Below are 26,819 nucleotides of genomic sequence, written 5' to 3'. Positions count from 1 at the left end.
AATTTCATTTCTAGTCTTATGACCTTTTAATGGGGTATCATTACTTCACTATGTTGTACTTGGTTCTCAGTCGAGAGACTTACACATGTAGTATTACACAAATAACAGCATAATACAAATGGCGTAGTCAGTAAATCACCAGTTTCTCAACCCTAAGATCTAGTAGATATTATTCAATTCCACAAGAAAAGTCAGCTGTTTCTGCGACCTGGGGCCTCCCAAGGTTAACATTGCGTTTTATTTTTGAATGCCATTTTCCTTTCTTAGTTGTTTAGTTAGAAAGAAGATGCAAAAGCAGTAGTTATAAAAGATAAAACCTACAGACAACATTTCAATGTATAACCAGGGACATGACTCCCGTGTCCCTCTGAAAACTATCCCCTTAAACTAGTCTTATTGTTGCTACAACAGGAAGGTTTGAAGAGGCACCCGAGAAATTCCTCGCACTCGAACCATAGCAAAACATCTCATAGTTCGAGCATCGGAAAACCGGAATTCTACCCGATGTAGCTTTTTTACGGGGTTCATTTTACATATGAACGGTGGATACAAATGGAATTGGCAGTTTATCACTGATTTTAGGAGGAGAGACTAATAAGCTTCTTGTATGCCAGGCAAAAAGGGATGCCACGGCACTGAAACGCGAGGCTTAAAGTGATTATCTTGTATGCGAGACCCAGCTCGACCTTTTTGTATCTCCACATTTTTCTATTTTCTTTTGGAGTCTTCTGGCCTAGGTAGCATATGACATGGTCGAGGTTTTGCCTACGGCCACATTCTGCCTGGATAGGAGTATGAATTACACAAGCATATAGAAGACTAAAAAGAAATCCTATGCTTCAATAAGTACAAGACCAATGCCTATATTAAATTCCCATTTATCTCTTTCGCTCTAAACCTCTGCTCGAGCCCAATACCTTTATATTTATTATATGTATTATGCTTGATTCCAAGGTTCGAATCTCTCTTGCCGCTCCACATGATAATATCTGCCCTAAATTCAGATGAATAGACCTCGGGAGGCCCCGAAATGTGTATTGATATTTCTTTATAGTATAATATAACCTTGTCAATGATAGCTATTGTCGATAATACCTATTGCTATGAAGAAGATTCCATCTAATGGGCCCTGGAATATACAAGAATTCAATGACTCGATCCAGCTGCGGCCAATTAGACGCAAGCGCGCGCGCCGACATAAGCGCTTGGTCAGCGGAGTAAGCGGAGCCACTCCGCTCAGCTTGAAGCTCCGTGAGCACGGCGGAACTTCCACTTCCATCCTCTTCAATCGCTTTATTCTCAGTAAGTTCTTACATCGGGCCTTCATGCGTATGCGGGTCTCGTCGCGGGGCTGATAAACCGGTGCGCATTTTTAGTTCACGGCAGTATCGCAAACTCCGACGCGCACGCTTCACGAGCTTGAACGATCCCAATCATTCGCAAATACCGAAGGCGACCAGGCCGTGAGGTCGCTTGCACGTCCATTTGAAAAGAAAAGACCCGTGAGTTTACTGACAGGTTGCGCGAATACCTATCCCCAAGTCCATCTCAAGTCCTCAGCTTTGTCCTCCGGCCTTCCTTTGTATCCATCCGCTGTCTGCTCCGTGCAGAATTGGGCCATCCCAACCACCCCCTCGCGGCTTTGTAACATGGGCTGACTTCTTTGTTGTCGCCTCGGCGCACTGACTCTAGCAAACAGCAAACAACTTTTCAGATCTCTGCGCAATCGACTTTGCCGACCATCGCATATCGGAATTATCGTCCTCAAAATCTGAAGCCAAATTGACCATAAAGCGAGTGGTGGGACTGGTTCAAGAGGCGGTGGCCTATCCATTTTATTCCGCTCTTTGCGGGCAGGATGGCTAGCCCGTTCAATCCTTCAGCCGGCCGCGGCCATAGGGGAGGCGCGCCAGGCGTGCAAAGCTCAACGGGGCGGGGAAGAGGTGGACCCACGTCAACATATGTGCCGAGAGGGGCAGGTGCGCCTCGCGCAACAAGGGCTCGAGGGCGTGGACGAGGGTCGATGACATGGACGGCTCGTGGCCGTGGCCGCGGCGCAGGCGCTGCAACCCACACCGTGAATGGATCCCAACAACCTGCAGAGGGCCCCAACCCTGGTGTTGTCAACTCGCCCTTTGGGCAACCGAATCAACAGAAATCTGTTGCGTCGCCGTTTGGCGCTCAGCCTGCTCAACAGTCTCCGTTTTCCAAAGTCTCAAACAATGCTTCGGCTTCGAACGTCGCCAAAAACCCATTCGCCCAACCTACCAACGTCACGAAACAACAATCCTCGGCGAAATTTGTTGGCGGGGGATCTAATGTTGCGGCATCCATGGAGCATGCATCGACGTTGAGCAATTACCAGGATCGCTTTGACAAAGTCAGTCTGCCCTTCTTCGAAAACGGATAACAAGACCACGGAACTGGAGCTGACCAAATCTGCAGCTAAAAATCGATCAAGTGAGACAGCGTGAACGGGCGATCAAGGATGGGCAAATGGCAGACCCGAACCAGCCGACTTCTTTGAAGCAGGCTATCACACCAGTGGGTACCTGCACCGGCATGTGTCCCGATTTCGAGAGGGTGGAGCGGATCGTGCAGAAAGCAGTCGACAAGTGTGAAAAGGTAATGATGCGCCAGTTGCTATTTTGGGCGCCACGCTGACACGTAACTTTAGTATTATAATCCGGCAACGAATCAGCTGGAAATCATGGAAACCAAGATGGTGAAGCGCTTCCGGCGTGCGGCAGCTGGAAATGACGAGCAATTGCCCTCGGATATCCGGACGCCAAAGACACTTTTACAAACCATGAACTATCTCATCCGTTATGTTATCAACGGTGGTGAACCGTTGGCTGTCATCCACATGTTTGTCTGGAACCGAACACGATCAATCCGGAACGACTTCTCGGTGCAGCAACTTACCCAAGAAGAAGACGTAAAGACAGCGGTCATCTGTCTAGAAAGAATTGCGCGTTTCCATATTGTGTCCCTGCATCTTCTTTCCAACCCGGCGAACACGGAGCAATTCGACCGTCACCAGGAGCGTGAGCAACTCAACAACACCATGCTCTCTCTCATGTACTACTATGATGACAATCGTGAGCGCATTCACTTCCCCAACGAGGACGAGTTCCGCGCCTACCACATCCTGTTCTCGATCCACGACCAGCGGCCTGACCTGGAAGCACGTGTCCAGAAATGGCCACCTGCCCTACTCGCTTCCCCTCGAGTTCAGGTCGCATTGGAACTCTTTGCTGCTGCCTGTAATACATGGGAGCCTCAGGGTGCGCTGGATTCTCGCCGGCCGAACGCAGTTGCTCAGGGATTCTACACTCGCTTCTTCAACATTATCAATTCCCCGAGTGTGTCGTATCTGATGGCCTGTGTGGCTGAGGTGTACTTCAACCATATTCGTCAGACAGCAATCCGTGCAATCTGGAAAGCCTATTGCCGAACTCCGCTGTCACAGCAATCCAAGAACGACCATTGGACTGTGGAGGAATTAACCAAGGTGTTGCACTTTGATGACGACGAGCAGACAATTGAATATTGCAATGCACAGGGCTTACAGTTTGTGGAGAATGCGAGTGGTGGACTTTATCTCAATTGGGGTGATCGACCAGTAGACTCTGTCGGTAAGTGATCTTAAACAACTTCACCTCAGCCAGATCTCGTTTCCCTTCATTTCCAATCCCACCCCTCTCCGTCACCCCTACTTCGTGATACCTTCCATCCCATTTCCTTCTCTTTCTTTGTTTTCTGACTAACAATTCCCCAGACTTTGTACCCTCATCTGACCACTCTTTCTCTGAGACCTACGTGGAGTCGAAGCGCGCAGGACGTAGTCTTGTTGCCATCATTCTCGGCATGAACATCAGAGAAGCCGCAAGAATGGGCATGATAGATCGCTCCCAGTTGCCCGAAAAGAGTGAAACCCTGCCTGAGGCTGATGCAGAAGATGGGGATCTCTTCGTGAGTGATATTGATAATCAGACACCCGCACCTGTGGTTGAAACACCCAACGCCCTTCTTCAGGACACAACTGCTTCTGAATTCCGGATCGCTTCAGAGTCCCAAAAATCTTTACAATCTACTCCTGCAAGTTCGCCTTCCCTCTTCCAGTCAAATATACCACCCGCCACTTCAAAGCCGCCAAATCCTTTCGCGGCGCCCTTCCAGCCATCTAAAATAGCATCTCCTCCCTCAAATCCATTCGGAACTTCGATCCCCTCGACCACTGTTACGCCCGCAGTGCCGTCCCCTTTCACTTCTTCGCCAAATCCATTCTCGTTTCCAAAGGAACCCGAAAAGACCGACGCCTCTGCCCTAACCACTACGCCCTCGCTCTTCCAGGCAAAATTCCCTCCTTCTCAGCCTGACGCCGCCGGCAAGCCAGCTATCTCATCTTTTAGCCCCGCCGGGCCCTCATCGTCCGCTTTCGCATCTACTTCTTCTGCTTCGTCCATATTCTCAAAGCCAACGTACGCAAAACTCGAGACGGAGACACCTGCAGGAACTTCTCCCGCGCCTGCGTCCCTAAAGCCTGGTCTCTTCTCTCCTGCATCGTCAACTGCAGACAACCCCGCTTCCGTTTTCCAGAATGGCTCCAATTCTGTGCTATCCTCTGGTTCGAGTCCTTTCACAGCGCCATCTCCGTTCTCCTTCTCCAAGCCATCAGAACAGACCCAGAAGACAGAGACTCCTGCTCAGTCTACGCTGTTCAAGCCCAGCACTTCGCCTCATGCGGCATCGGCTGTGGACAACCCCACCTCTGTTTTCTCTTCTGGCGCTGGTGCTTTCACTGCGCCGTCCCCATTCTCCTTCTCTAAGCCATCGGAGCCAACTCAGAAAACAGAAACGCCAGCGCCAGTTCCTACCGCGCCATCTACGCTGTTCAAGCCCAGCCCCTCGCCTCCTGCATCGTTGACTGAATCCAAGAACCCATTTGCGCCTTCGGTATTCTCTGGTGCCAACCCCTTTGGTCCCACTAATACCTCTGCTCAGTCTACAGTGTCCAAGAGTGATTCCAAAGCCCAGCAAACAACGGTTGCATCGAACAATCCATTTGCGCTTCCGAACGCTCCGTCATCTTTCCCAGCTGTGGGTCTGGGAAACACTGTTACCCCTGCTGCTCCATCTCCATTCCACGCACTCAAAGCCCCAGAGACAGCTGTCAAAGCCAAGGAACCTGCGTCGGGCTTCGGGCAGCCCTTCTCGCCGTTCTCTGTGAACAATGCTAGCACTATCTCAGGGTCTTCGAACGCGGCTGCAAGCCAATTTCCAGTCCCCAGCTCAGTCTTTGCAGCTCCCAAGGCACCGCAGCCAAGCCAGAAAGCGGACATCCCAGCCGCTACTGCCCCCATGCCCGAGAATCCACCGTTGGGTTTGTCCCCGTCTTTGGGTAGTCTACAGTCGCCCAAGCCGAGTGAAACATCAGTGTTCAGTCAGTCCGCACCTGCACAGGCCCAAATACCTGGCCCGCCTCCCACAAACGGCTCCGCTTCTATTTCGGGCACGCGTCGATCTGTCTCGCACACTCAAGCGACCGCCTCTTCGCCTCCCCGGACTCTCTTTGAAGCACTTCGGCAGCCTAAAATATTTGACACCACATCAAATGCATACTCACCTGAAACGGCAACTAATCAGCCCCGAGCACCCTTGTTCCAAATCCCAGAACCCTCAGTGGCTCCAGGACAGCAAGGGGCATTGAAACGACAGCATGAGGCCACCGGTGCAGATGTATCCCACCAGCACAAGAGGCGCTCTTCGCTGAAAGGAAAAGCTCCCGCTGCAGCGGCTGATGGATCATTCAAACGGTCCGTTCACTTTGAAGAGGAAGAGCCTCTGCCACAGGAGTCACAAGTGTCTCCAGTGCACAAGAAGTCTAAAGGCCTTAAGAAGAAACGAGCAATGGATGAGCAGACTGAGCCCCAGCCGGAGGAACATGGTCCGAGTACCAAGGTGCCCAAGGTTTCCACAGAGGACGAATATGTCCCTTTCAACTTCTCCGTCTATAAAGCAGAAAACCGTCCTATGCCGAAGCTCCCGATCTTGGAAAAGCTGGAAGAAAAGCTTGCACGCGCTAAGGCCTTGTGCGAGCCAAAGCGCCTTACCGAAGAACAACTCCAGTACATCGAGGAAGCTCGACTGAAACGGGCTCGCCAAGTCGACGAGGACGAGATTGCCCTCTCTCGGGCCCGGATCTTGGCTGAGAAGCTGAGAACTGGCCCTGGAATCTTCGACGGTTGGACTGGAAATATCCGAGAGCCATGGCACGACCCAAACTGGAATCCCGTCGCCCGGATCGCGGAAAAGTATCGCACCCGAAAAATCCCCCAACCAACTTCCTATGTACCCCCGCGTCTGACACTCAATCGCACTGCCAGAGGATACGAGGTCGCTTACGCTCCTGATACCCCGGACCGACCTATGTCCCGCACTGAGGAGCGAATTAGACGCACTGGTGCCCGTGGACTTGCACATGTGCCCCTGGATTTCGAACGTCATAGGCGAGAGAAAGAGGAGATGGCTAAGAGCAAGAACGGAGTGAAGGAGAATAACGGCAAAGACAAGAAGGACGAGGAAGAGAAAGACGTGTCTTCCAAGAGCGTTTGAGGAGATGTACTACGCTTTCTTTATTCTCCATATTGTGATTATCTCATGGTGTATCTCGCACATTTATTCCCCTCTCATATGGGCCATGGATATGAGTACCCGCTTACTCTCTATGCCCATCTCATGTTTGCATTTTGTGGAGTCGTGTTCAATGATATCTTACTTTTCCCCAGTGGACATTCGCAGCGAAATTTTATTCATCTTTCAATTACTTTCTTTTTCTACTTATATACCCGCCTGAGTGATAAAAAAGGCGTCCGGTTACGACGAGATATAGTGGCATATCGGGGCTTCCGCCTGGGAGACAATGTACAACTACATTTACAAATATGTTATAGATCCTAACTATCTATGGTGAATACTCCAAACGTCGCAAGTTAGATATTGAAAAGTTGTTTTGTAGGAACTATGCTTTTCGCCGTTGTTCTACATGGTTTTACCATTTTACTACTCGTCTCTACACATTCACCAACCCCTTTTATTTGAACGACTAGTCAATTGTGTTGGCTGTCAGATGTATATAGCAAGAAAATCAAACTGTTTCCAAAAAGAAACTTCGACTTGCAGTAGACATACGGACGGAAAAAAGTGATATGGATATGATGATGAGACCGGCATAAACGTCAAACTTTTAGCGGATGACGGTATATACTATTCATTTGATCATTGACTTTTCACTTGGACGACATTCAATACTATTTATGTAGATATGTATACTATTTATGTAGATATAAGTACTAGGTAGAATATCGTACCTGCCAAACAGAAAAGTAAACAGGATGTCTTGATTGCGTAAGGCAAACACCACCTCATTAAGCATACTCTCCAGGTTAGACTAGATCGTTACAACTACCCAAACCTTCAATCATGTCTACCCTCAGTGACCTCCTCAGTCGACAACCGCCCACGCCATGGGAACAATTCCTAGCTCAACCTTGTGTCTTCCTTGCGCAGAAGCTGTACACTTGGCATCAAACCATCCCCGCAAAACCACTCACAAATCCTATTACTATCGTCTGCATCTCCGATACTCACAACCGTCAACCCAGCCTCCCCGATGGAGACATTCTCATCCACTCTGGTGATCTCACACAGCCTGGCTCATTGAAGGAGCTCCAGGCAACACTCAACTGGTTACACGCCCAGCCCCATCGCACCAAAATAGTTGTTGCCGGTAATCACGATATGTTACTCGACACAGCGCGCGATGACTCAGAACAAGCTGTCTCTGAGCGGGCTCAGCTTGACTGGGGTGAAATTGTTTATCTAGAAAACGAGGAGACTACCGTGTCCTGCGCAAATGGTCGCCAGCTTAGGATTTATGGAAGCCCTCTTACTCCGCGCTATGGTAACTGGGCCTTCCAGTATCCTCGCAATCAAGACGTATGGACTGGGTCGGTGCCTGACGGGATTGATATGCTAATCACTCATGGTCCGCCACGTGCTCATCTTGACTTGCTGAATCTGGGCTGTGCCCACCTACTACGGGAGTTATGGAGAGTCAAGCCTAGGTTACATGTGTTTGGACATGTTCATGCGGGTGCAGGCACCGAATGGATCCTATTCGATAAGCTCCAGGAGGCGTTTGAGCGCACTGTCATTGCTAAAGGGGGTATTTGGAATCTTATTTCTACGATTCGCGAGTCTCTCAAGGCGTGTTTCAATCCGAGTGTGGAGGCAAAATGTTTACTTGTGAATTCGGCTATTGTTGCAGGTTTGCGAGATGATGAACGGAGACGGCCCATCAAGGTTATCATTTGATGTTGCAGGGCCTTGAACTTACTGTATGTTTAGCTCGTCACTGATTCAGGTAAAAGAGATATGGCATCCTTTTGATCACTTCTTTTCGTCCCTTTTTTTTTAACCTTTCCTTTGGATTGGCTAGCATCTATACTTGTATGGTCTGTTTGGCAGATGATACATCTCTGTTATCTTTGGTGGCCTCGTGCTAGATATCACTTTCCTGTCGTCATATTTCCATCATTGTTGGTTTATAGATCAGCCAGCCGGTATAATGTTGCAAGCAGTAATGATACATACCTTGGAAAAAGGCACGCGTCCCTTGCTAGATATCAAGTAGGTACTCATCACTTTCCGGTAGCCTCACAAGACTTTTTTTTAAACCTCCCCACGAACTTATATCAGATTATGATAGAATAGTAGGGAGAGCACGAGAGGAAGAGGCGGAAAGCGAGGCGGTGAATTGGTATGCCCAGCCAATAATAACACCCGTCTGTCCAGCATACCGCTACATCGATGTACACCAATGTATATCCTCCCATATGAGAGCGTCACTAGGCCTGCGAAGCTCTTGGGACCACATCTTAGTAGCAATTCAACCACGGGATTAATTTGCTCCTGGCTGCATCCAAAGTTCACGGTCCCCTTCCAAAAGCGCTTCATGGCTGTTTCTTCGAACAATCACGCCAGCATACCATGGCACGCTCTTTCAAGATGATCGCGCAGCCTGTCCACCTTTTGACCTCATCTCGACCCTCGATTCTAGTTTGCCGATCCCTTTGGCGTCGAAAACTCGACTCGGTGTCTTTCGTGCGTCTATGCACCACAAGGGCCGAGAAACATCACGTCAAGTATGACTGGATCGAGGGTGTAGAGAGACTTGAAGAATATCAACCTGGGGGGTATCACCCCATCATGATTGGGGACGTGTTACATGGCCGTTATCGCATCGCAGACAAACTGGGCTTTGGGGGCTATTCGACGGTTTGGCTTGCCCGAGATACTTATCTGAACCGATATGTTACTCTCAAGGTCAGCGTGGCTAACTCGATCCAACACGAGACTAAAGTCCTTAAAGCTCTATCTTCTCCGTCTCCATCGTCTTCGCCAGAACATCCTGGGCGTGACTTAGTACCTGTTTTCCTAGATGAATTCAAAGTGCAAGGTCCTAATGGGAAACATACATGCTATACGGTGGCCCCTGCACAATGCAACCTTAAAGAGGTCTCTTTCAGCCGTCTTTTCCCCAAGGAAGTTGCTCGAGCACTATCATATCGACTCGCACAGGCCGTTGCTTATATACATTCACAAGGCTATGTTCATGGAGGTTTGTTATGACTATGACTATCTATTTAAACCCTAGTTTGCTAATGTTCAATAACTTTAATCTAGATATTCATTTAAATAACATTTTGTTCAAGCTCCCGTCAAGTTTCGATGAGCTTTCTATCCAGCAATTCTATGGAAGATTCGGTGAACCCGAGACAGTTCCCGTCACACGGTGTGACGGAGAACCATTACCTCCCAATGCTCCAGCGAAAGCTGTTGTGCCGCTATTTATAGGGAAATCTGCGGAGGAGTTCGCATTATCCGACGCGCACCCGCTTGTAACTGACTTTGGTGAGGCGTTTTCCCCCGCTTCCGAAGCTCGTCTTGGGCATGACTGTCATACGCCAAACGCGTTTCGGGCTCCAGAAGCCAAGTTCGAATCGCAAATGCCGCTGTCATATCCCTCAGATATCTGGAGTCTGGCTACAGCAATATGGGAGATTATCGGAATGAAGGCCATATTTAGCACCGATTTTGTGGATGAGGATCAGATAGCGGCTCAGCAGGTCGATGTACTAGGACCTATGCCCTCGGAATGGTGGCAGCGCTGGGAAGCACGATCTCGATTTTTCGATGAGTATGGACATCCAATGGAGTCCTATAAGATGAATAAATGGCCTCCACTTGAGGAATCATTTGAGATCGGTGTGCAGAAATGGAGATGGAAGATGGGAGGGGAGATTGAGGAAGACGAGAAAGCTGCGTTTCTAGATCTGATGCGCCGGATGCTCTCATTCCGCCCAGAAGAGCGACCGACTGCTGAAGAGGTGCTCATGTCGGATTGGATGGTTAAATGGGCATTACCTGATTGTCAACGGAAATAAAAGCATTCGCATTTTCTTTTGTTTAAAACTCAACATCTATGTACCAATAGTCACATCATAAGGACATGCATAGTTCAATATGACGGTGTATGACCTAAGTGCATCGGCTATTGGTGTGATATTTATGCTTTTCATAGTCCATATAGCTCTACTATCCATGAATTTACTCTATAGATCTGAGATTGAAGAATCCAGTTGAAATCTGTGGATATTGCAATGCTTGTACTGGTGAATCTTAGAAGCCGAGGGATATTCACCCCTGAGGCATCAACTTTCATATGACCCGCGACCCAAAATATCGTCCTGTCAAACCACAACCATACCCCGAAAATAATTGCTCTTAAATTGGACTCGAAAATCACATATCAATAATAATCTTGGGTATATTGGGATATAGTTCAAGGATTCTGACCCGCCCGTCATCATTCTGGCAAAAATCCTGCCCCGCTGTGTCCGTGTTTGGACCAGAAGACACGCGCTGCATACCTCGACCACGTCAACACCATTGACTTCAAACTCATCTCTTACAAGATTCACCAAGGAACTTCCTATAACACAACACGTGTCACTTCTTAACTTAAGAAACTTCTCAACCTCGCCATCTCACAAGATGAGGATTGCAACCCTTCAATTCGCGCCGAAGCTGGGCGATCTCAAAGGCAATATTGAGAAGGCAAATGCTTTGTTGAAGACTGGAAAGACTGTTTCTGTAGATGGAAAGGAGCTCGGAGTCGGAGTCGATCTGTTGAAGCCTGATATCTTAGTGCTGCCTGAGTTGGCGATGACGGGTACGTACCTTCCTAACAAACTGTCCAGCGTGTATTGCTCCAGTCTCTACGGAGTAGAATTTAGTTCAATTTGTGGGAGATTTTCACTGGCTAATACAAACTAGGCTATAACTTCCCGTCTTTGGAAGCAATCAAGCCATATCTTGAGCCAGCTGGTGATGGCCCCTCTGCCTCGTGGGCGCGCGAAACTGCCAGACGTCTGCGATGCAAGGTTTGCGTGGGGTACCCGGAGATTGAGAAGGATTCTCAAAATCCCGACAGAGTTACGTACTATAACTCACTTCTTGTTGTCGACGAGAACGGGGAGTTCGTCCTCAACTACCGCAAAAGCTTCTTGTATTACACCGACGAAACATGGGCGGCCGAAGGTCAAGTTGAGCGAGGGTTCCATGAGCTTGAATTCGATTCCCAAGGCACTCTATCTTCCTTGACAAACCCGGTACACCAGGGTGAGCAGGTTTTATCTGAGAAAAAGCGGGTCGCGACTTCGCTCGGCATCTGCATGGATATCAATCCGTACAAGTTTGAGGCGCCATTCACCGAGTGGGAATTTGCAACTCGAGTCCTTGACTCCAAGTCCCAGCTTGTCATTCTGTCCATGGCCTGGTTGACTACTCTGAGCCGGGAAGAGCTCGATGCCTTGAAGGATAAGCCCGAGATGGATACTTTCAACTATTGGCTTCAGCGATTCTGGCCCCTGTTGCAAAAGAGAATGGAACATGAAGTGGATCTTGATGGCGGAAAGGCGGCAGATTCTCCGAAGAAGATCGTCATCGTCTTTTCTAATCGGTCGGGCGAAGAGCCACCGACAGAGGGTACCAAGCCACCGGCGCGATATGCGGGGACAAGCACTATCATTGCTGTGACGCAACGGCCCACTCTTAATGCTGCGGAGAAGGATGCAGAGTCAGGTGCGCACACTCCTGATGAGGAAAGTGAGACAGAGGATGCGGGCATCCCATTCGACGTCAAGATACTTTGCTGGGACATGCTAGGCGCGGCAGAGGAGGGTATTTGTTTTGCGGATACTACGGCAGATCCACAAATGGTATTTGCACTCAAAAAGGCGTCCGAGTGAGGCGGCGCACTGGACGCGTCAGACTATTCCACAGATAATGCAGAGTCTATGAACAGGTCGAGGGTCTACCCTTGCGACCTGACATTAGAAATGGTATTTCGATCACCCGAGTTTCTGTGATACCTCCCAATCCCAGAATCTACACGGTGTATATTGCTCAGTGTTATGGCGATCCTCCCTACAAGAATGGAAACTCCATCGATTGCGACTGGCGCATCATGTGGAGGGGATCCGTGTGATAGAGGGCTCAAACGTGATGACATATAGATGAAGATCATCGAGATCGTCGCAATCTTCAGGCGGAAAGCTGAGATACTTAGCTTAATATCGCATCGGGTGGAATCCTGCGGTCTCATGATCATTCAGTCATCATGTTCATCAATATGCAGGCAAAGTACTAGGGAAGACCCTTTTAGATAGCCAATGCAACCCTTTGGAGACATGGTGGTGTGAAGGGTTTGGGGAATGCTAATTCAGGATGCTTAGTCTGAAACATGTGATTCTCCTCTTCCCCACTCCGATGAGGGATCAGAGGTAACCCGATGAGAACTGCGAACGATGTATCTTGTGAGCTAAGTGCATTGTAAAAAGAACTCGTGTTATATCATGATATAGACCGGTACGTCCACTACATGATGCACGACCTTGTTTCCCACTGCTACCACAGTCCTGGGATATTCCCCTATTGTATTTCCTGTATCAGTTGAAGGGGGTGTTCCATACACTAGTGGATCTAGCCTGATCACTTGCAGTGAAACAAGGATGATGGTCACTCCGGATCAATGCCGGGTATATTGTATGTAGTTATTAGGGCTCTAATGTGTCTAGACTACGCCCATATACTTGCTAATAGTGTAGATTTATGAAGCTCATTGTATCCGACGGTCTGATCACCCCCTCGTAGTGGGTAAATGGCACCTGTGATTGGCCCATAAGATACCACTACACGTGATCCAGGAATCCCTTCCCCGAGACCCGGCAGCCAATCAGAGACCAAGAAAGTAGGTGTGCAGCGTGTGCAGCAGAGGGGCACGGGATGGCTGCACATGACTTCCGATGGGAGATGGAGGCGTAGAATCCCCTGGGCCATTCAAGCATTTTAGTTGGTTATCTTCAGCTCCTGCTGTCGGTTTCTTTTTGGTTGTGTTTGCAAAATTGTCTAGACCTCCAGGGCTTCCAGGTGGCTCATTTGCGGCATGCGGTATGCTTACGTCAGTGTATATTTTTTGAATCGGAAAATCAGGTGACTTACTGCACTATTGGTCGTTCTGATCCACCGGATTCAGCGCGACTCCTCTTGACCACCTCCTTGCCACGTGAGCAATCCATCTTGAACTTGTCCGCTGCTCTACATCTTCCTAAAGAAACGCTTTTTCTTATTTCTAAATTTACCGCGAGGTAGATTGCTACGTTGCTTGTATACCTTCCTATCGGCTTCCTCAGATTTTCATCTTTCGCATTTTCGCATCCCAATTTCGAATTCGGGGTTTCGCAGACAACGTGACCTGCGTCTTGTTGTTGTCGGGCAGGTGACTTCCTGTCAGGTGATAAAGAGAGATCATCCCAAGGTACGGCTCCATCAATGCCCCATCTTCATCCAGATCCCCCCATGTTATTGCACCTCGCGTCGTGATGCTCACCGCAAGTGGTGCCCTTCACGATGCTGCCCCCCTGTGTGACCTCCGCTGCCTGCAAGCCATCATGACGCGTTCCTAATGTCTGCAACCCCGCGGATGTTTCGAGGCATCGCATTATATGTGATCGCTTGACAACGTCACTACCCCGTAGAACTATCCCCATGCATTGCCGCCCGCCAGAAAAACTCAACTGGCGATGGCCGAGTCTGACGTGATCGGCCTCTCCGGGATGCCTTACAAGCGCGTCGGATCCACGCGTCTGTTTACTTCGCGGGGTGCCTACTGATCTTCCCGAGAGGGACTTGATCTGCCAGGCACCAACTCACTGCAGGCTGCATTGACATCTCCAATCACATCCCGTTCTCTTGTTCTCTTATTTTCCGAGACTTGTTTCACCTCAATTTTTTCACTTACTGGCCACTAACCACCACCACGAATAGGACGATCAGCTTTAGGGCTCGGCATGTCTGATCCCAGCATGAATAGCCCAGATAACGGCTCGCATAAGCGCAAGAGAGACGGCTCCGAGGATTTAGGTCCCGACTCGCAACGTCTTAACCGCTCTTCCCACGGAAGCAACGGCAGCATGGATAACCAGCACAACTTCGGCCATGGAGGGCTCGGAAACTACGACCACGGACTTCCCAACACTGGGGCCGAACTCAACATTGATCAACAAATTCTTCAGCATGTCGGTCCACAGAATGGCCTGTCTGACGATAACGCGTTGACGGCCAATGCCAAAGCCGCCCTGGCTGCACATACTCCTCAACACAAGTACCCCCCTCCTCCGGATTCTGGTTTCGATGCGAGCAACCTCACCCAAGGGTTGTCCTTTGGCGATGAGATGAACCAGACTCCCATGGGTGGTGGTCACAACCACAATTCGACTGCTGCTGCGGTCTATGCCGCGCGTGAGGCTCAGAGTATGAACCAGAAGCCTACTGTTGGTTCTCCCGAATGGCACCAAATTCGCAAGAATAATCACAAAGAAGGTAAGAACCACTTTGCTGATCGAGTTTGTGTTTGCATATTGACCCCTTCCCCTAGTTGAACGTCGCCGCCGTGAAGCTATCAATGAAGGTATCAACCAGATTGCTCGTCTTGTGCCGAACTGCGATAAGAACAAGGGCGCGATCCTCCAACGTGCCATTGAATATATCTTACAGCTCCAGGAAGAAAAGAAGAACATTGACGAGCAATTTGAGAAGCACAGTCTGACCGCTAACCATGCTATCGCCGAGATTAGCGGCTCGAACTCCAAACTCAAAGGCGAGGTCGCCAGACGCAATAACATTGCCCTGAAGTGGCTGACGCGTTGCCGGGATGCCGGCCTGGACTTTGATGATTATGAGGAGTCAAAAGAGCTAGAGTCACTGGAGATGGATTAGGCTTATCATCCTTATTCTTCTACATGTGCTACGACTTGTTGTGTTTCTGGAGGTCAAGACTTGAACATACCCTCATCTCTCTGTTTTTCAAATCTGCTATTCTGCTGTCAACAGATATTTTCCCTTACTACCATGGATGTTTCCTCCAATCGATGTAACCTCACCACGAACTTCTCATTACCCCTCCCCCCCCCCTCTCCCCCTCGGTTTCCTCGCAATGCAGTCTGCCCCTAGCATTCTGAGTGTTACATTTCCCATTAGCTACCCTTACAACTTGTCCACGCAACTTCCTCTCCCGGTGTTGCTTACCCCCTTTGATCATTCTCTGCTCACACAAATTTGCGGTCTTTGTACGCTACTCGGGCTTTGTTCTTTTTTTCCTTTCCTTTCTTTTATTCTTTCCTTCTTTCCTTCTTTCTTTCTTTCATCATTAATGGATTGTGGGCTGGCGAATCTACGGCTGGGATGGTTTTACCTTGGAATGGAGCTGCGGGTTGATAAGTCCTTTTTTTGAAACTACTTTATTATATCTCTTCCTAGACTCGTCCTTGTAGGAGTTATGTATCTAGGCGTGTGTCGACTTTCAGCAAGTGACAGCATAGGCAGATGGCGTAGATTGGAATATCCCCCTTGCGTCGGGGTGAGATCCTCGCAATGATGACCCCCGACCTCGGGAGCTCCCGAGCCCAGGTCACGGATTCTCGCCCGAGGACCTAAGGAAGAGCCTCGGAATTTTACGGTTGGAGGGTCGCATAGATTTGCCATGTTGAATGAACAATCTTTGTAGGGGAATGTATTAAGTAGTCTCTAAATATCATACCTCGAAAGCTTTGCTTTGTGTCTCCTGCGTGAAACATTGAAGTCCCAGCCCAGATCATTATACAAGGGTACAAACGAGGCATGTTTTTTTAACGCCTTCGCATACCTCTAAAAGACCAGGTAAAAAGACCAGGTAAAAAGACATCACTAGGCCGCATAAGCAACGGATTATTGTTTCAAGTGATTTTGATAATGGGCATTTGCTGTTATTCTCGATACTAGACAGGCCTGGCATAACCACCGAAACAAATATCGAAATAGATAATTATACATAAAGGATATAGTTATGTAGAATTGCAAAGTAATGGAATATTTTAATTACTTAGGATAGAAAGGTTTTAGGTATGCCCAGGGTTACATCATTAAATGGCCATTGCCTATACATGTAGCCCTAAAAGTAGAACTACAAGTTTTTATGTCCCTCCATAAGGCGTCATTGAAGTTTAGTTTAGTTCTGACAAGCCAATACAATTGTATACAACCTATAATCCACTGACTCACGGACGTGCGGAGATAACACAGCCCTGATCAGCTTATGAGGCTACCCCTCTATGATGTCAACGAGCCAGCTCATCTTTCCTTTCTACTTAATCCCATGTACTTCCCAAGCTTCCTCTAACTTTCTTACTATAAACTACATTTCCACTATTCCAACATGTCTTCCTATATTGTGAGTAAATAACTCAACAAATACACACATCATTGCTAACCCTCTTAGATCACGTGCAAGCCCGACGCAACCGACGACCAGGTTCAGGCGTATGCATCTGAGGTCCATATTGGAGATACACTATACTAATACGTATATGTCTTTTAGCGTTAAGGACCACGCTAAGGAGCAAGGTGGCACTATTGGACACGAGTACTCGCTGATCAAGGGCTTTGCGTAAGTTGTTACGACACTATCGGTCTGGTTCTAGAGTAAGATGGCTAATTCTCGATCTTGTTGATAGTGTTTCTTTCCCCGAGGATACGGTTCACAGTCTCGACTCACACCCGCACGTGGAGCATGTCGAGGCCGATCAGGAAGTGAAGACGCAGTAATCATCTGCCAGATGCGAGACTCTACAGACAGCATACATAGCGAGAGGACAGATTCGTTAGCGTGTTGCATCATACCCTATTTGGGTTGTGAGGTATACAACTGAGTCTTTTACCAGCCAGTACGAATTTACGAAAGAGAGCCAGTGACTTATATATTTTGAAGAAAGAGAGTAACCTTGTAGATCGACATTGCTATGGATCAGTTCCGTTGCAATGGACTATATAATCTCCAACATGGGAGTCCCCTCACCAAACCACCTCCATAAATATTATCAACAGAAGAAAATAAATATACAACCCCTCCCTTCAACGAGAAATTTACAAGTTCGATCCAGCAGTGACCTCATTGCCGGAGCTAACCCCGACATCCTTAACGATAACAGTCTTGCCACTGGCACCGGTAATCCGCACATCAACAGTGCTAGTGCCGAATCCAGCACTGTTCTCGAAGAAGTTGTAGTAAGTGCGGGTGGTGCTCTTCCATGAGCTACCGCCATCAGTGCTAACCTCCAACGCAGTCACAGCCTCGTTGGCATTAACAACCTGCATCGAGAACCAGTAGGCGGATGTGCCCTCCTTGTTCTTGAGCTTCAGAGGTCCATCAAGATCACATGAGACATATGACCAGGTGGTGGGGATGATACCGGCGGAGATGTCAGAGAGCTCGGCGAAGGCGTCTTGGAAGAGATCGAGGTGGTTGCTTTCGCATTCGGGGCATTGGTCGACGATCTGGTTTGTGTTAGAATTTGGATGGGATGGACTGGAATGGAATGAGATGGGAGAAGGGAAGCTTGACTTACCATTGCCTTGATGGAGTTACCCTTAGGTCCGGTGACGGATACACAGGCACCGCAGTTGGCGGCATCGTCCCATCGCTGGAGGGAGAGGGCCGTGCCGAAGAGGTTGCTTGGGAGGGTGTATCCGGAGAACGAGCAAGTTCCGCCGCCGACGTTGCCGCCGTAGAAGGTGGCCTTACCGGCGAATCCACTGGAGGAAGCGGCAGAGGTAGATTTGTTGGAAGTAGATACGGTGGAAGCGGAGGAAGTAGCAGAGCTGGTGGAAGTGCTGGCAACCTCAACGGGAGCTTGAGTGGTGGAAGTGCTGGCGACTTCGACGGGAGCTTGGGCTTGAGTGGTTGTCTGCGCGGCGGCGGTGGTCTCCACGGCTGGGGCAGCAATGGTCTTAATGACAGCGGCAGTCTCGGCTGACGAAGTGGGCAGAACGGCCACAACTGGAGCAGTCTTGACAACCGCGGCCTCGGCAGTAGAGGTCTCAACAGCAGAGGTCTCAACAGCAGAGGTCTCAACAGCAGAGGTCTCAACAGCAGGGGCTGAAGAGGTGGTAGTCTCGACTTGGACAACAGCGACGGGAGTCGTAGTCTCCACGGCAATGACAGTAGACGACGAGGCCACTGTGGGCTCAGCAGAGGATTCGGACTCGACAGTAACGGGAGTAGATGTCGAGGTAACTGTAGACGCCACAGAGGTCGCAGTTGGGTATGTTTCCACAGTCACAGTCTTGTAGTAGACGCTCATAGTGTAGCCCTTGGGGCAGTATCCGTCATGTTCGCGGGCGCCCAATGGGCCGGCGGAAACAGTAGCAGCACTAACAAGAGCGGCCACAGAGGCTAGGCGAAGATACTTCATTGTTGGATATGTAGATGGAAGTAAATAATGAAGGTTTGTGTAAGACAAGATATCGAATATCGAATATCGAATGAATGAACGAAAGTCACAGATTGACTCTTAAGGATAGGACGTGCAGGTGCACAAAAGAATGGACGTCTGGATAACGAATGCCAGATTCGAAACAATTACTGTTCCAGACAGGAAGGTAGTGCAAAGGAAGCAAAAGAATGTATGAAAAGTGAGAGAGAAAAGATGGGACGGGGGTGTGATATAAGAGTCTAGGCGCCGTGAGAAGGGTCATACTCCTGCATATGGCTTGATAAACTAGTAATTTGTTCATTTCACAGGTAAAGAACTAAAGAACTACACTCTAAAGGTGAAACATGGCGTGTGTCCCTCAGCCAGTGTGAATCTTCCGGAGAAGCCGAAAAGGGCGATTGATCCATTGTGCTATGCCGAGTTAGGGCTAGTGGGGGTTGTTTAAATTAAAGAGGGAAAAAAGAGGAAATGACAGTGAGTCAAGATAAAATGAGATTCTGTTTTCGGCTATTAGTGGATTTACTAGCTAAAAAGGAACCGGATCGAAGAACTACTCCTTAGATTATACGGAGTACTAAGTACGGAGTAAAGAACAGGACTACCGAGCATCCCACATAATCTCGTTCAGCCTCAGTAGCGCATCCGCACTGGCCTTTTTCGCCGACATAAACTCCTCTCGGCTCTCCGCCCCACGTGGACCACGGAGAATTTCAGAGAAGCATAGATCTACGAGAACACGCAGCTCCTCATAGGTAAATGGCTCGCCGTTTCCAGCAGCCAAGGCCTTGTCGCCTTGCGATGCAAAAGCCTCCTTCTCTTCCTGAGCGTAGTCCAGGGTCCTCTCGGCGCCTTCTAGGAACCAGTCCAGGAACTTTGCGCTACGTGGTAGGGCAACGATTTCTTGAGAAGCCTGCGCGTGTAAATCTGTCGCTGAATCCGATGCTTCACCAGCTGGATCGATGATGATGTTCTTCAAGTTTTGTTGGAGAACAAGCACATCAAGCTGTAGTCGCAGCGCTCCATTCTCGTTCATGGCCCCGATATACTGGGTGCAAGCGACAAAGACCCGATCGATAAACCGTGCCAGGCCCGATGTAATGAACCAACGCTCAACAGACCCGAGATACGTCGAGATGTTGGTGTCGAATGCGATGAGATCATTGTTAAGTGCGAGAATTGTCGGTGATGCAGCGGTAGGTTGGTTCATGATAATATGCCACCAGTTGTGTGTTATGTTTGGGGATGGAGTGATGGGTTCGGAGTTCCGCAAGTTAGGAGGATTCGGCCCGGCCATTGTTTTAGTCAACATGTGGATGATGCCACAGCGGATGTCAACATGCATCGTCAGAAGTGCAGTATCCCCAAGCCGGTGCAATGATTGGAGCGTCCCATCAAAGGCCACGGCAGTCTCGTGGTTGAGTGGCAAATGCACCGGAGTATTGATGCTATCGCGATTGGGCTTCATGGACCCGAACAGAGTCCATCTACGAGACGGCCGGCCAGTTGCAGTCAAACTGGATGACTCGGCATCCGCTGTATGTTCAACCACAAGTCGAATTCTCGCGAGGTGACTTGCAAGCCATTGCATGCTGTTGTACAAGAGCGAAAGGGAAATGACGGTTTTCGGGTCAGATATGATGTCGTAAGGCTCCAATGGCACTTGCCCCGTTCGCTTGAGAAGAAGATCGATTTCTGTATCAATCAGGGTCTGTTTCTTTTCCCCGGCATTTTTCCACAGTTCATCCACAACATCATGGATGTCGCCTGTTTCAGCAAAGGAAGCCGCAGCTTTCAGTCGGACTTCGCCTCCACGGTTCCGTGCAGAGACTTTCGTGACCATTGCTTTGTACCACCCACAGCACTTGTCATAATAGGTCACGATCTGGTCAATAAGAAGCTGCGTAAATGCTTGATCGTGTGGAATACTCGACAGCATTTTGCTAAACTCCCGAACAATGGACATGAATTTGATCGTTCCCTTGAAAATAGGCCGGGGAGAAGACTTGGCCCAATGGGGGTCTTCTGTAAACGCATCTGCGGAAATGAAGCTGAGCGTGCAAAGATCCGTCACTGTCTCATCCAACTGGGGTAGGAAGACGTTCACCATGAAGTCATCCAAAAAGGAGGTCAAAGTGCCCATGGAGATATCCGCATCAACAGGAACGATATCCTTGAGCCGCTGGATGAAGGATAGAGAGGGAGGAAGAAGGATTCCCATATTGAAAACACTTGGATCAAGCAAAATCTTATGCCCGGTCCCTGAGTTACCCTTATTAGATTGCGTGGTATCATTTGTTGCGGCCTTTTGCCTTGACTTAGAAACAAGTCCCGGGACTGAGGACTTGAGGATTTCATCCAGTTCGTCTTGTTCGGCTTTCATCTCAGAATTATGCTCGAAGTCGGACAGCTTGAACATTTTCTACAACGCAAAGGGTCAGCTACTTCAAAATAATGAAAATGACTGCTCTCCATACCTTATTCTTATCGCGGTTGCCTGTGTATAGATGGCGTCGAGACTCATTCTCTTCTGCTCTAGATCGAACAGAAGAGTCTCCATCGGTTGCAAGGTAGTCGTGCATGAGAGATCGTATCTGGCAAAATGAATTAGAAATCGTGATGCCAGTCAAAGCTGTTGGTATCTTACCTCGCTTTGTAGAAGTTTCCACAACTCCTTGAATCCCCCAGAAAGCGTCTCGCTTTTGGTTAAGCCTTCTCGTTGCACAATGGCCGCAACAACATCATGAAGAATCCGGTGGCCTTCCGCAATTGCCTCGAACTTGGCATATAGCGCCCATAAAAACTCAGAAAGCACGTGGCCTCGTTTTTCAATAATCTCAGTGGGGAGACTGGACTGTTTGTAGTTGTCTTGGGCCGAGAAGCTCTTGGTTGGCGCAGGATAACGAGTATCAACCTCTGCGTTGGTCTTATCTACCACGGCAAACAGTTCGACTGGAAGACGCTGCTCGATCTTATGAACCGCGACGTCAAGATGACCCATCTTGTTCAGGGCTTCGATCAATAACTGAATGTAGGAAAACGTATCAGCTTCCGGGTTCCGAGAGGCGTCTTCGACCATAGGCGTCAACGGATCGAACTTGGCCAGGAAACTATACACAGGCCGTTCCCAAGAGCGACTACCGGCCAAATTAGACGTATGAACCTCTTTTTCATCAGAGGTGGGTGGTTTCCATCTGTCTGAGCAATAGGGTGATTTAAGGTATAAATGGTCGTGCAACTCCTCGATCAGGATGTCTGTGAGTGATGTTTCCTGGTTTATGAAATAAGCGCGAATATCGGATAAAGCGCCGATGTCCTCCAGCTCCGAACGCCGTAGAACGCGGAGACCAGTATGAAGCACATCCACAGCTGCAAGGAATCGCTTGTCTGAAATCTGAGTTTCCAATTTTTCGGGAAGGGATTGAATTTCCTCAATCTGAGTGAACAGCTGTACGATATCATCGTAATTCTGAGAAGACGTTGCCAGTCCTTTCAACTCGGGCTTGGTCGATATTAACCCGGATTTGGCCTGATCCAGGGCATGCCTCAGGCTGCGCACTCGAGTTTGCGAGGAAGATATATTGGATTGGATTTTGTGGTATGTTCCAATAGAACTGTTGAATCCCTGATGGTGTTCTATGGCATACAATTTTAGCATATGTCTGTCCTAACCACTGCAGAGAGGACCTACCATTAACAATTGCCTTCAATGTCTTCTGAATGTCATTGTACATGTGCAAAAATTCCGGTTCACGATCTGCTTTGCCCAGTGTACTCGTGTCCATCAAACTCAAAGCGACATGTACTGGGACACACTCGGCATCAGTCATGAAATCCCAGTCGCGCTGGATAGACTGGAGAATCGCTGTAGAGGGTGGCCGGATTAGCGATTGGCCCAGACTAAGCAAAAAAAAAAGACATACTTTCAATCGCCTGGGGTTCCCCCGAGTCATTGCTCATATTAACCACAGGTGACGCATTCCTCTGGCTCCTGTGATCCCTTTGGTCTCTTTCGTCCCTGTTGTCCGCGTACCGACTTGCATCTCTAGACCGTTCTTCCCGGTACTTCCTGTCGGGTTCTTGATTCCTTGTGCGTGACCGCGAAGAGGGATGCGAAGAGGCTTGCGATGAGGGGTGGGATTGGGGTTGCGGAGAGGGATTCGAAGACGGTTGCGGAGAGGGTTGCTGCCAGTCGCGGTTTGTTCGATCGCGCCGCCGCTCGGGAGACTGGCTTGGCGCAGGAGATTGACCCGGCGGTAGAGCCGGCGGCTGAGGCGAGTCAGCGTAGAAACCACCGTATCCGCCGGGGCGACGTTCAGATCGTCCACCTCCGCCTGGTGGTGCGGCACTTCGTCCACCGTATCCGTTTACCCCAGGGTTGCTGTTTCCACCATATCCCCCATCATTGGTATCGTACCGGTCGGTACCGGAGTAGCCATACCCGTTGCCATAACCGTTTTGGCCGCTCATTGCCAATGATGCTTGCTAATCACGGGGTGTGTTCCGGTTCAGTATGGAAGCGTTGGTGGGCTGTGACAAGGGGCTGGCGTGGGGCTGTCAGCCAGAAAGATTCCGTCTTAGGTCCTGTGACTTGCGCGCGACAATTGGCGAGGACTTGCGAGCATTCTTGACTGTGAAATACAGGGGGCGCCGGAAGCATTCAGTGATGCCTTGGTGATAGTGTTGAAACAGACCGGGGCGGAGTGTCAGGCTCCACCAGAGCTTCCCGCATTCCATTCCACTGGCCAGTTGTCGATATACTAAGAAAAAGTTTACAATGTATACCATAGATCTCCATTACATCCTTCGTTGTGTTACTGTATTTCTTGCCAACTGAGCTTTGTTATTTGATCTCACTCTTAATTATTCATGTCTAGATACAGCATTGGAATGTTGCATATTCTAGGCTGTATTGTACATAATGCCGTCTAATCAATAGCAGTGGGAGGAGATATGTAGACCACGACCTATCAACACCGCAGACCACTTATTTGGAGATGGGCTGGGTCTCGCGCTCAAGCCACGAGCGTGTAAGATCGTCTTCCCGGAAGAAGTGCTCTGTCTTCGCCCAGATCTCAGCGTGGTAGTCATTAACCCACTTAATCTCAGCGTCGCTCAGAAGCGAGGGTTCAATCAAGTTGCGGCCAATAGGGGTCATCGTAACATGCTCAAAGCCTAGCCACTGCTTGTCACCAAAGTTGTGGGGGGTTTTAACTTCGCGAGCCATGACAATGTCTATAAAGAGAGGGATTAGTATTTTCTAATTGCAGTTATAGGCGGTAAAACTCACTCTCGATTCGAATACCAAATTTGCCGTCCTCGTAGTATCCGGGTTCTATGTCAGAGATTAGTTTCGAACTGCAATAAATAGAGGAAGAGGGACAAACCATCTGAAATGACGTTTCCGGCTGCAATGGGGACCTCGGTATACTGAACCCGAGTCCCGATGCCAATAGGACCCTCGTGGACATTCTATACTGAGATTAGCGAAGCATAAGATGTTTGGTCAGCGATAATACTCACCAGGTAGGAGCCAACGCCATGACCTGTTCCGTGAAGGTAGTCCAGGCCTTCCTTCCACAAGTGCTGGCGCGCCAGCACGTCAATTGCAAAGCCACTGGTTCCCTTGGGGAATACCGCCATGTCGATTCCAATGGTTCCCTTCAGCACCAAAGTGAAAGCACGCTTCTCGAACTCCGTGGGAACACCGAAGTGGAATGTTCTCGTGGTGTCGGTTGTTCCATCTAAGTATTGGCAACCGGAGTCGCAGAGATAGATGGCCTTGGGATCGATAATAGCACAGCTTCCTTTCTCGGGGCTATAGTGGATGACCGCACCGTTGGGCCCAGTCGAGGAGATGGTATCGAAGGAGAGACCGGCGAACAGCTGATGCTTAGAGCGGATCTTCTCCAATTTGTCAGCTCCGTCGACTTCGTCCAAGACAGTCTTCTTGTTGACGAGTTCATTCTCAAGCCAAGCAAAGTACTCGGTCAAGGCAGCACCATCACGGATATGGCAAGCCCGCATTCCTTCGAGCTCGACTTCATTCTTAACAGCCTTTGCATCCGCGACTGGGCTACGAGTCTCTTCGACCTGTCCCTCGCCACCAAGGCTAAGGCTGAGAGCCCAAGAAGCCTTGTTCGACAACAAAAATTTGGCGGCCTTCTCACCCGCAGACTGGCTTTGGGTGCTGAGGGCTTGGGCATCAGCAAAGATGGAATCGTATGGCTTGACGACAACATCTTGCCCAAAGTGAGCCTTGACCTCCGGAGTCAACTTGTCATCCTCGACGTAGATCTCAGCGGTGGTGGGCGTAATAACAGCATAGGAGAAAAACACAGGGTTGTAAGGAATACTGCACAGAGTCAGTCAATGTCTCAATGATGCATATCGGTAAAGAGACTGTTCTTACTCGGTTCCTCTCAGGTTGAATAGCCAAGCAATTTCATCGAGCATAGCTGCAATAAATTAGTCACTCTACAGGACCGGGATATGTGCGGGGCAGTCATACAAATGATGAATCCGGCCTTCTTCTTCGACTCAAGTTCCTTCCGCAGCTCGGCCACCTTTTCTTGGAATGCCTTGCCGGCATACTTCTCGGGATGAACGCGCACTTTTTCGCTGGGACGCGCGGGGCGTTCCTCGCCCCAAACCAAGTCGACCAAGTTCTCCCGGACCCCTACGAGAGATGAACCGCTCTTCTTAAGGGTCTCTGCCAACTTCCGTGCACCAGCTATTGAATATTAGCCCCACTATGCACTTCCACATCTGAAGTAACAACACTCACCCGCTGTGATCAGAGAGGGGTCAACACCCACAGCCTTGCCTCCTTGGGCCGCCTCCGTAGTCCTATCAACAAGATCAGTTCCCGTACAGATCATTCCCCGTGATTGTCATCTCGTACCATTCTTGCCATGTGGGCACGCCTTCGACTCCACCCTTCAAGAGCAGCCAGTTGGCATCCAGTTGTTTCGCGGCTTGGTTGAAGTACCGTCCATCAGTGGAAAGTGCGGCTTTGCTCAGCGAGATGATTGCAGTACCGGCCGAGCCAGAGAATCCCGAAATGAATTCTATGGAAATGTTAGCTAGCGGCGCGGGCAAACCAACGGAAGTGGGGCAATCGTTGACCTCGGCGGGCATCACATGGCGCAATGTATTCGGACTGGTGGCTGTCTTCTGAGGGCACAACTATACGAAGCTGGTAAGCATGACTCGAGGTTTAAGCAACCCATGGGGACATAGAGATGATGTCATACTGTAAACATCGACATTGTGCTGCTGCATCAACTGCCTCAGCTTTGACAGACGTTCAGAGGTATCCACGGCCCCCATGTCGACTGTGTAGCGTGGGCCGAAAACGGAGAAATATCTTGGGCGGGAGACAGGCCTTAGCGATCGCAAAGATGTCCAAAGGCGAGTTGGACGAGAGAGGAGCATGGACACTGATAGACTTCAAGAGATTCCTCTTCGACCTGTTAGCTTGTGAGAAGCTAAGCGAAGCAGGGATTAAAGGCGCCAGATAAGTGCCCGATAAGCTAATTCCGCAGGTCGTGTGGACTCCGTGTAAGTGGCCTTTTACCAGTAGAGAGGCTTCTGGTCATAGGGCGATCTCCGGAGTCGCGGCTACACGCGGCTCACTTTGTGTTGTCATGTTTGCACTCAATATTCAGTTAGTAATCGAGGGACCTTTTTAGAACAATGCACATTCACATTGTTTGTTTCAATTTTGTCTTCATATTTTTGGGAACTGATCTTATGTGGCTTTGAGAGTCATCAACAATGCTATTTATACTAATTCGTGTACAGCCTAACCCAAGCTTGATACTCTAAAAGCAATGATACTAGCGCCAATAGGATTTGTGGCTTGTTGCTCTATACAACATAGTA

General features: G+C 49.2%; 9 protein-coding genes across 9 annotated transcripts; 6 read left to right on the top strand and 3 right to left on the bottom strand.

The window, feature by feature from the left end:
• Window positions 1-1,858: 1,858 nt before the first annotated feature.
• PEX2_073250 (uncharacterized protein) lies at window positions 1,859-6,618 on the top strand (the record flags this gene model as incomplete). The annotated part of the gene is made up of 4 exons (XM_016744595.1): window positions 1,859-2,380; window positions 2,446-2,625; window positions 2,678-3,638; window positions 3,782-6,618. The coding sequence occupies 4 exons, from the start codon at window positions 1,859-1,861 to the stop codon at window positions 6,616-6,618; spliced, it is 4,500 nt and encodes a 1,499-aa protein (XP_016600566.1).
• Window positions 6,619-7,485: 867 nt separating this feature from the next.
• Window positions 7,486-8,379, top strand: PEX2_073240 (metallophosphatase domain-containing protein; the record flags this gene model as incomplete). Its single annotated transcript, XM_016744594.1, has 1 exon — window positions 7,486-8,379. The coding sequence occupies one exon, from the start codon at window positions 7,486-7,488 to the stop codon at window positions 8,377-8,379; it is 894 nt and encodes a 297-aa protein (XP_016600565.1).
• A 675-nt stretch (window positions 8,380-9,054) lies between these two features.
• Window positions 9,055-10,511, top strand: PEX2_073230 (uncharacterized protein; the record flags this gene model as incomplete). Its single annotated transcript, XM_016744593.1, has 2 exons — window positions 9,055-9,685; window positions 9,751-10,511. The coding sequence occupies 2 exons, from the start codon at window positions 9,055-9,057 to the stop codon at window positions 10,509-10,511; spliced, it is 1,392 nt and encodes a 463-aa protein (XP_016600564.1).
• A 610-nt stretch (window positions 10,512-11,121) lies between these two features.
• On the top strand, window positions 11,122-12,377 carry PEX2_073220 (putative protein N-terminal asparagine amidohydrolase; the record flags this gene model as incomplete). The annotated part of the gene is made up of 2 exons (XM_016744592.1): window positions 11,122-11,299; window positions 11,404-12,377. 2 exons carry the CDS (start codon window positions 11,122-11,124, stop codon window positions 12,375-12,377), a joined length of 1,152 nt encoding a protein of 383 aa, XP_016600563.1.
• A 2,100-nt stretch (window positions 12,378-14,477) lies between these two features.
• On the top strand, window positions 14,478-15,405 carry PEX2_073210 (basic helix-loop-helix domain-containing protein; the record flags this gene model as incomplete). The annotated part of the gene is made up of 2 exons (XM_016744591.1): window positions 14,478-15,009; window positions 15,065-15,405. The coding sequence occupies 2 exons, from the start codon at window positions 14,478-14,480 to the stop codon at window positions 15,403-15,405; spliced, it is 873 nt and encodes a 290-aa protein (XP_016600562.1).
• Window positions 15,406-16,879: 1,474 nt separating this feature from the next.
• Window positions 16,880-17,268, top strand: PEX2_073200 (Proteinase inhibitor, propeptide; the record flags this gene model as incomplete). Its single annotated transcript, XM_016744590.1, has 4 exons — window positions 16,880-16,894; window positions 16,943-16,983; window positions 17,042-17,110; window positions 17,178-17,268. 4 exons carry the CDS (start codon window positions 16,880-16,882, stop codon window positions 17,266-17,268), a joined length of 216 nt encoding a protein of 71 aa, XP_016600561.1.
• Window positions 17,269-17,586: 318 nt separating this feature from the next.
• PEX2_073190 (putative extracellular cellulase CelA/allergen Asp F7-like) lies at window positions 17,587-18,914 on the bottom strand (the record flags this gene model as incomplete). The annotated part of the gene is made up of 2 exons (XM_016744589.1): window positions 17,587-17,997; window positions 18,069-18,914. The coding sequence occupies 2 exons, from the start codon at window positions 18,912-18,914 to the stop codon at window positions 17,587-17,589; spliced, it is 1,257 nt and encodes a 418-aa protein (XP_016600560.1).
• Window positions 18,915-19,533: 619 nt separating this feature from the next.
• Window positions 19,534-23,402, bottom strand: PEX2_073180 (exocyst subunit SEC8; the record flags this gene model as incomplete). The annotated part of the gene is made up of 5 exons (XM_016744588.1): window positions 19,534-21,354; window positions 21,410-21,526; window positions 21,580-22,568; window positions 22,624-22,797; window positions 22,856-23,402. The coding sequence occupies 5 exons, from the start codon at window positions 23,400-23,402 to the stop codon at window positions 19,534-19,536; spliced, it is 3,648 nt and encodes a 1,215-aa protein (XP_016600559.1).
• A 517-nt stretch (window positions 23,403-23,919) lies between these two features.
• Window positions 23,920-26,264, bottom strand: ampp (aminopeptidase P; the record flags this gene model as incomplete). The annotated part of the gene is made up of 9 exons (XM_016744587.1): window positions 23,920-24,167; window positions 24,223-24,267; window positions 24,320-24,404; window positions 24,456-25,287; window positions 25,345-25,390; window positions 25,444-25,665; window positions 25,720-25,781; window positions 25,837-26,002; window positions 26,189-26,264. 9 exons carry the CDS (start codon window positions 26,262-26,264, stop codon window positions 23,920-23,922), a joined length of 1,782 nt encoding a protein of 593 aa, XP_016600558.1.
• Window positions 26,265-26,819: the final 555 nt, after the last annotated feature.

This window comes from Penicillium expansum (genome assembly GCF_000769745.1).
Source record: "Penicillium expansum strain MD-8 chromosome Unknown contig254, whole genome shotgun sequence".
Lineage (NCBI taxonomy): Eukaryota > Fungi > Ascomycota > Eurotiomycetes > Eurotiales > Aspergillaceae > Penicillium > Penicillium expansum.
The sequence above is the reverse complement of the archived record's forward strand: the minus strand, read 5'-3'. Positions and strand labels throughout refer to the sequence as shown.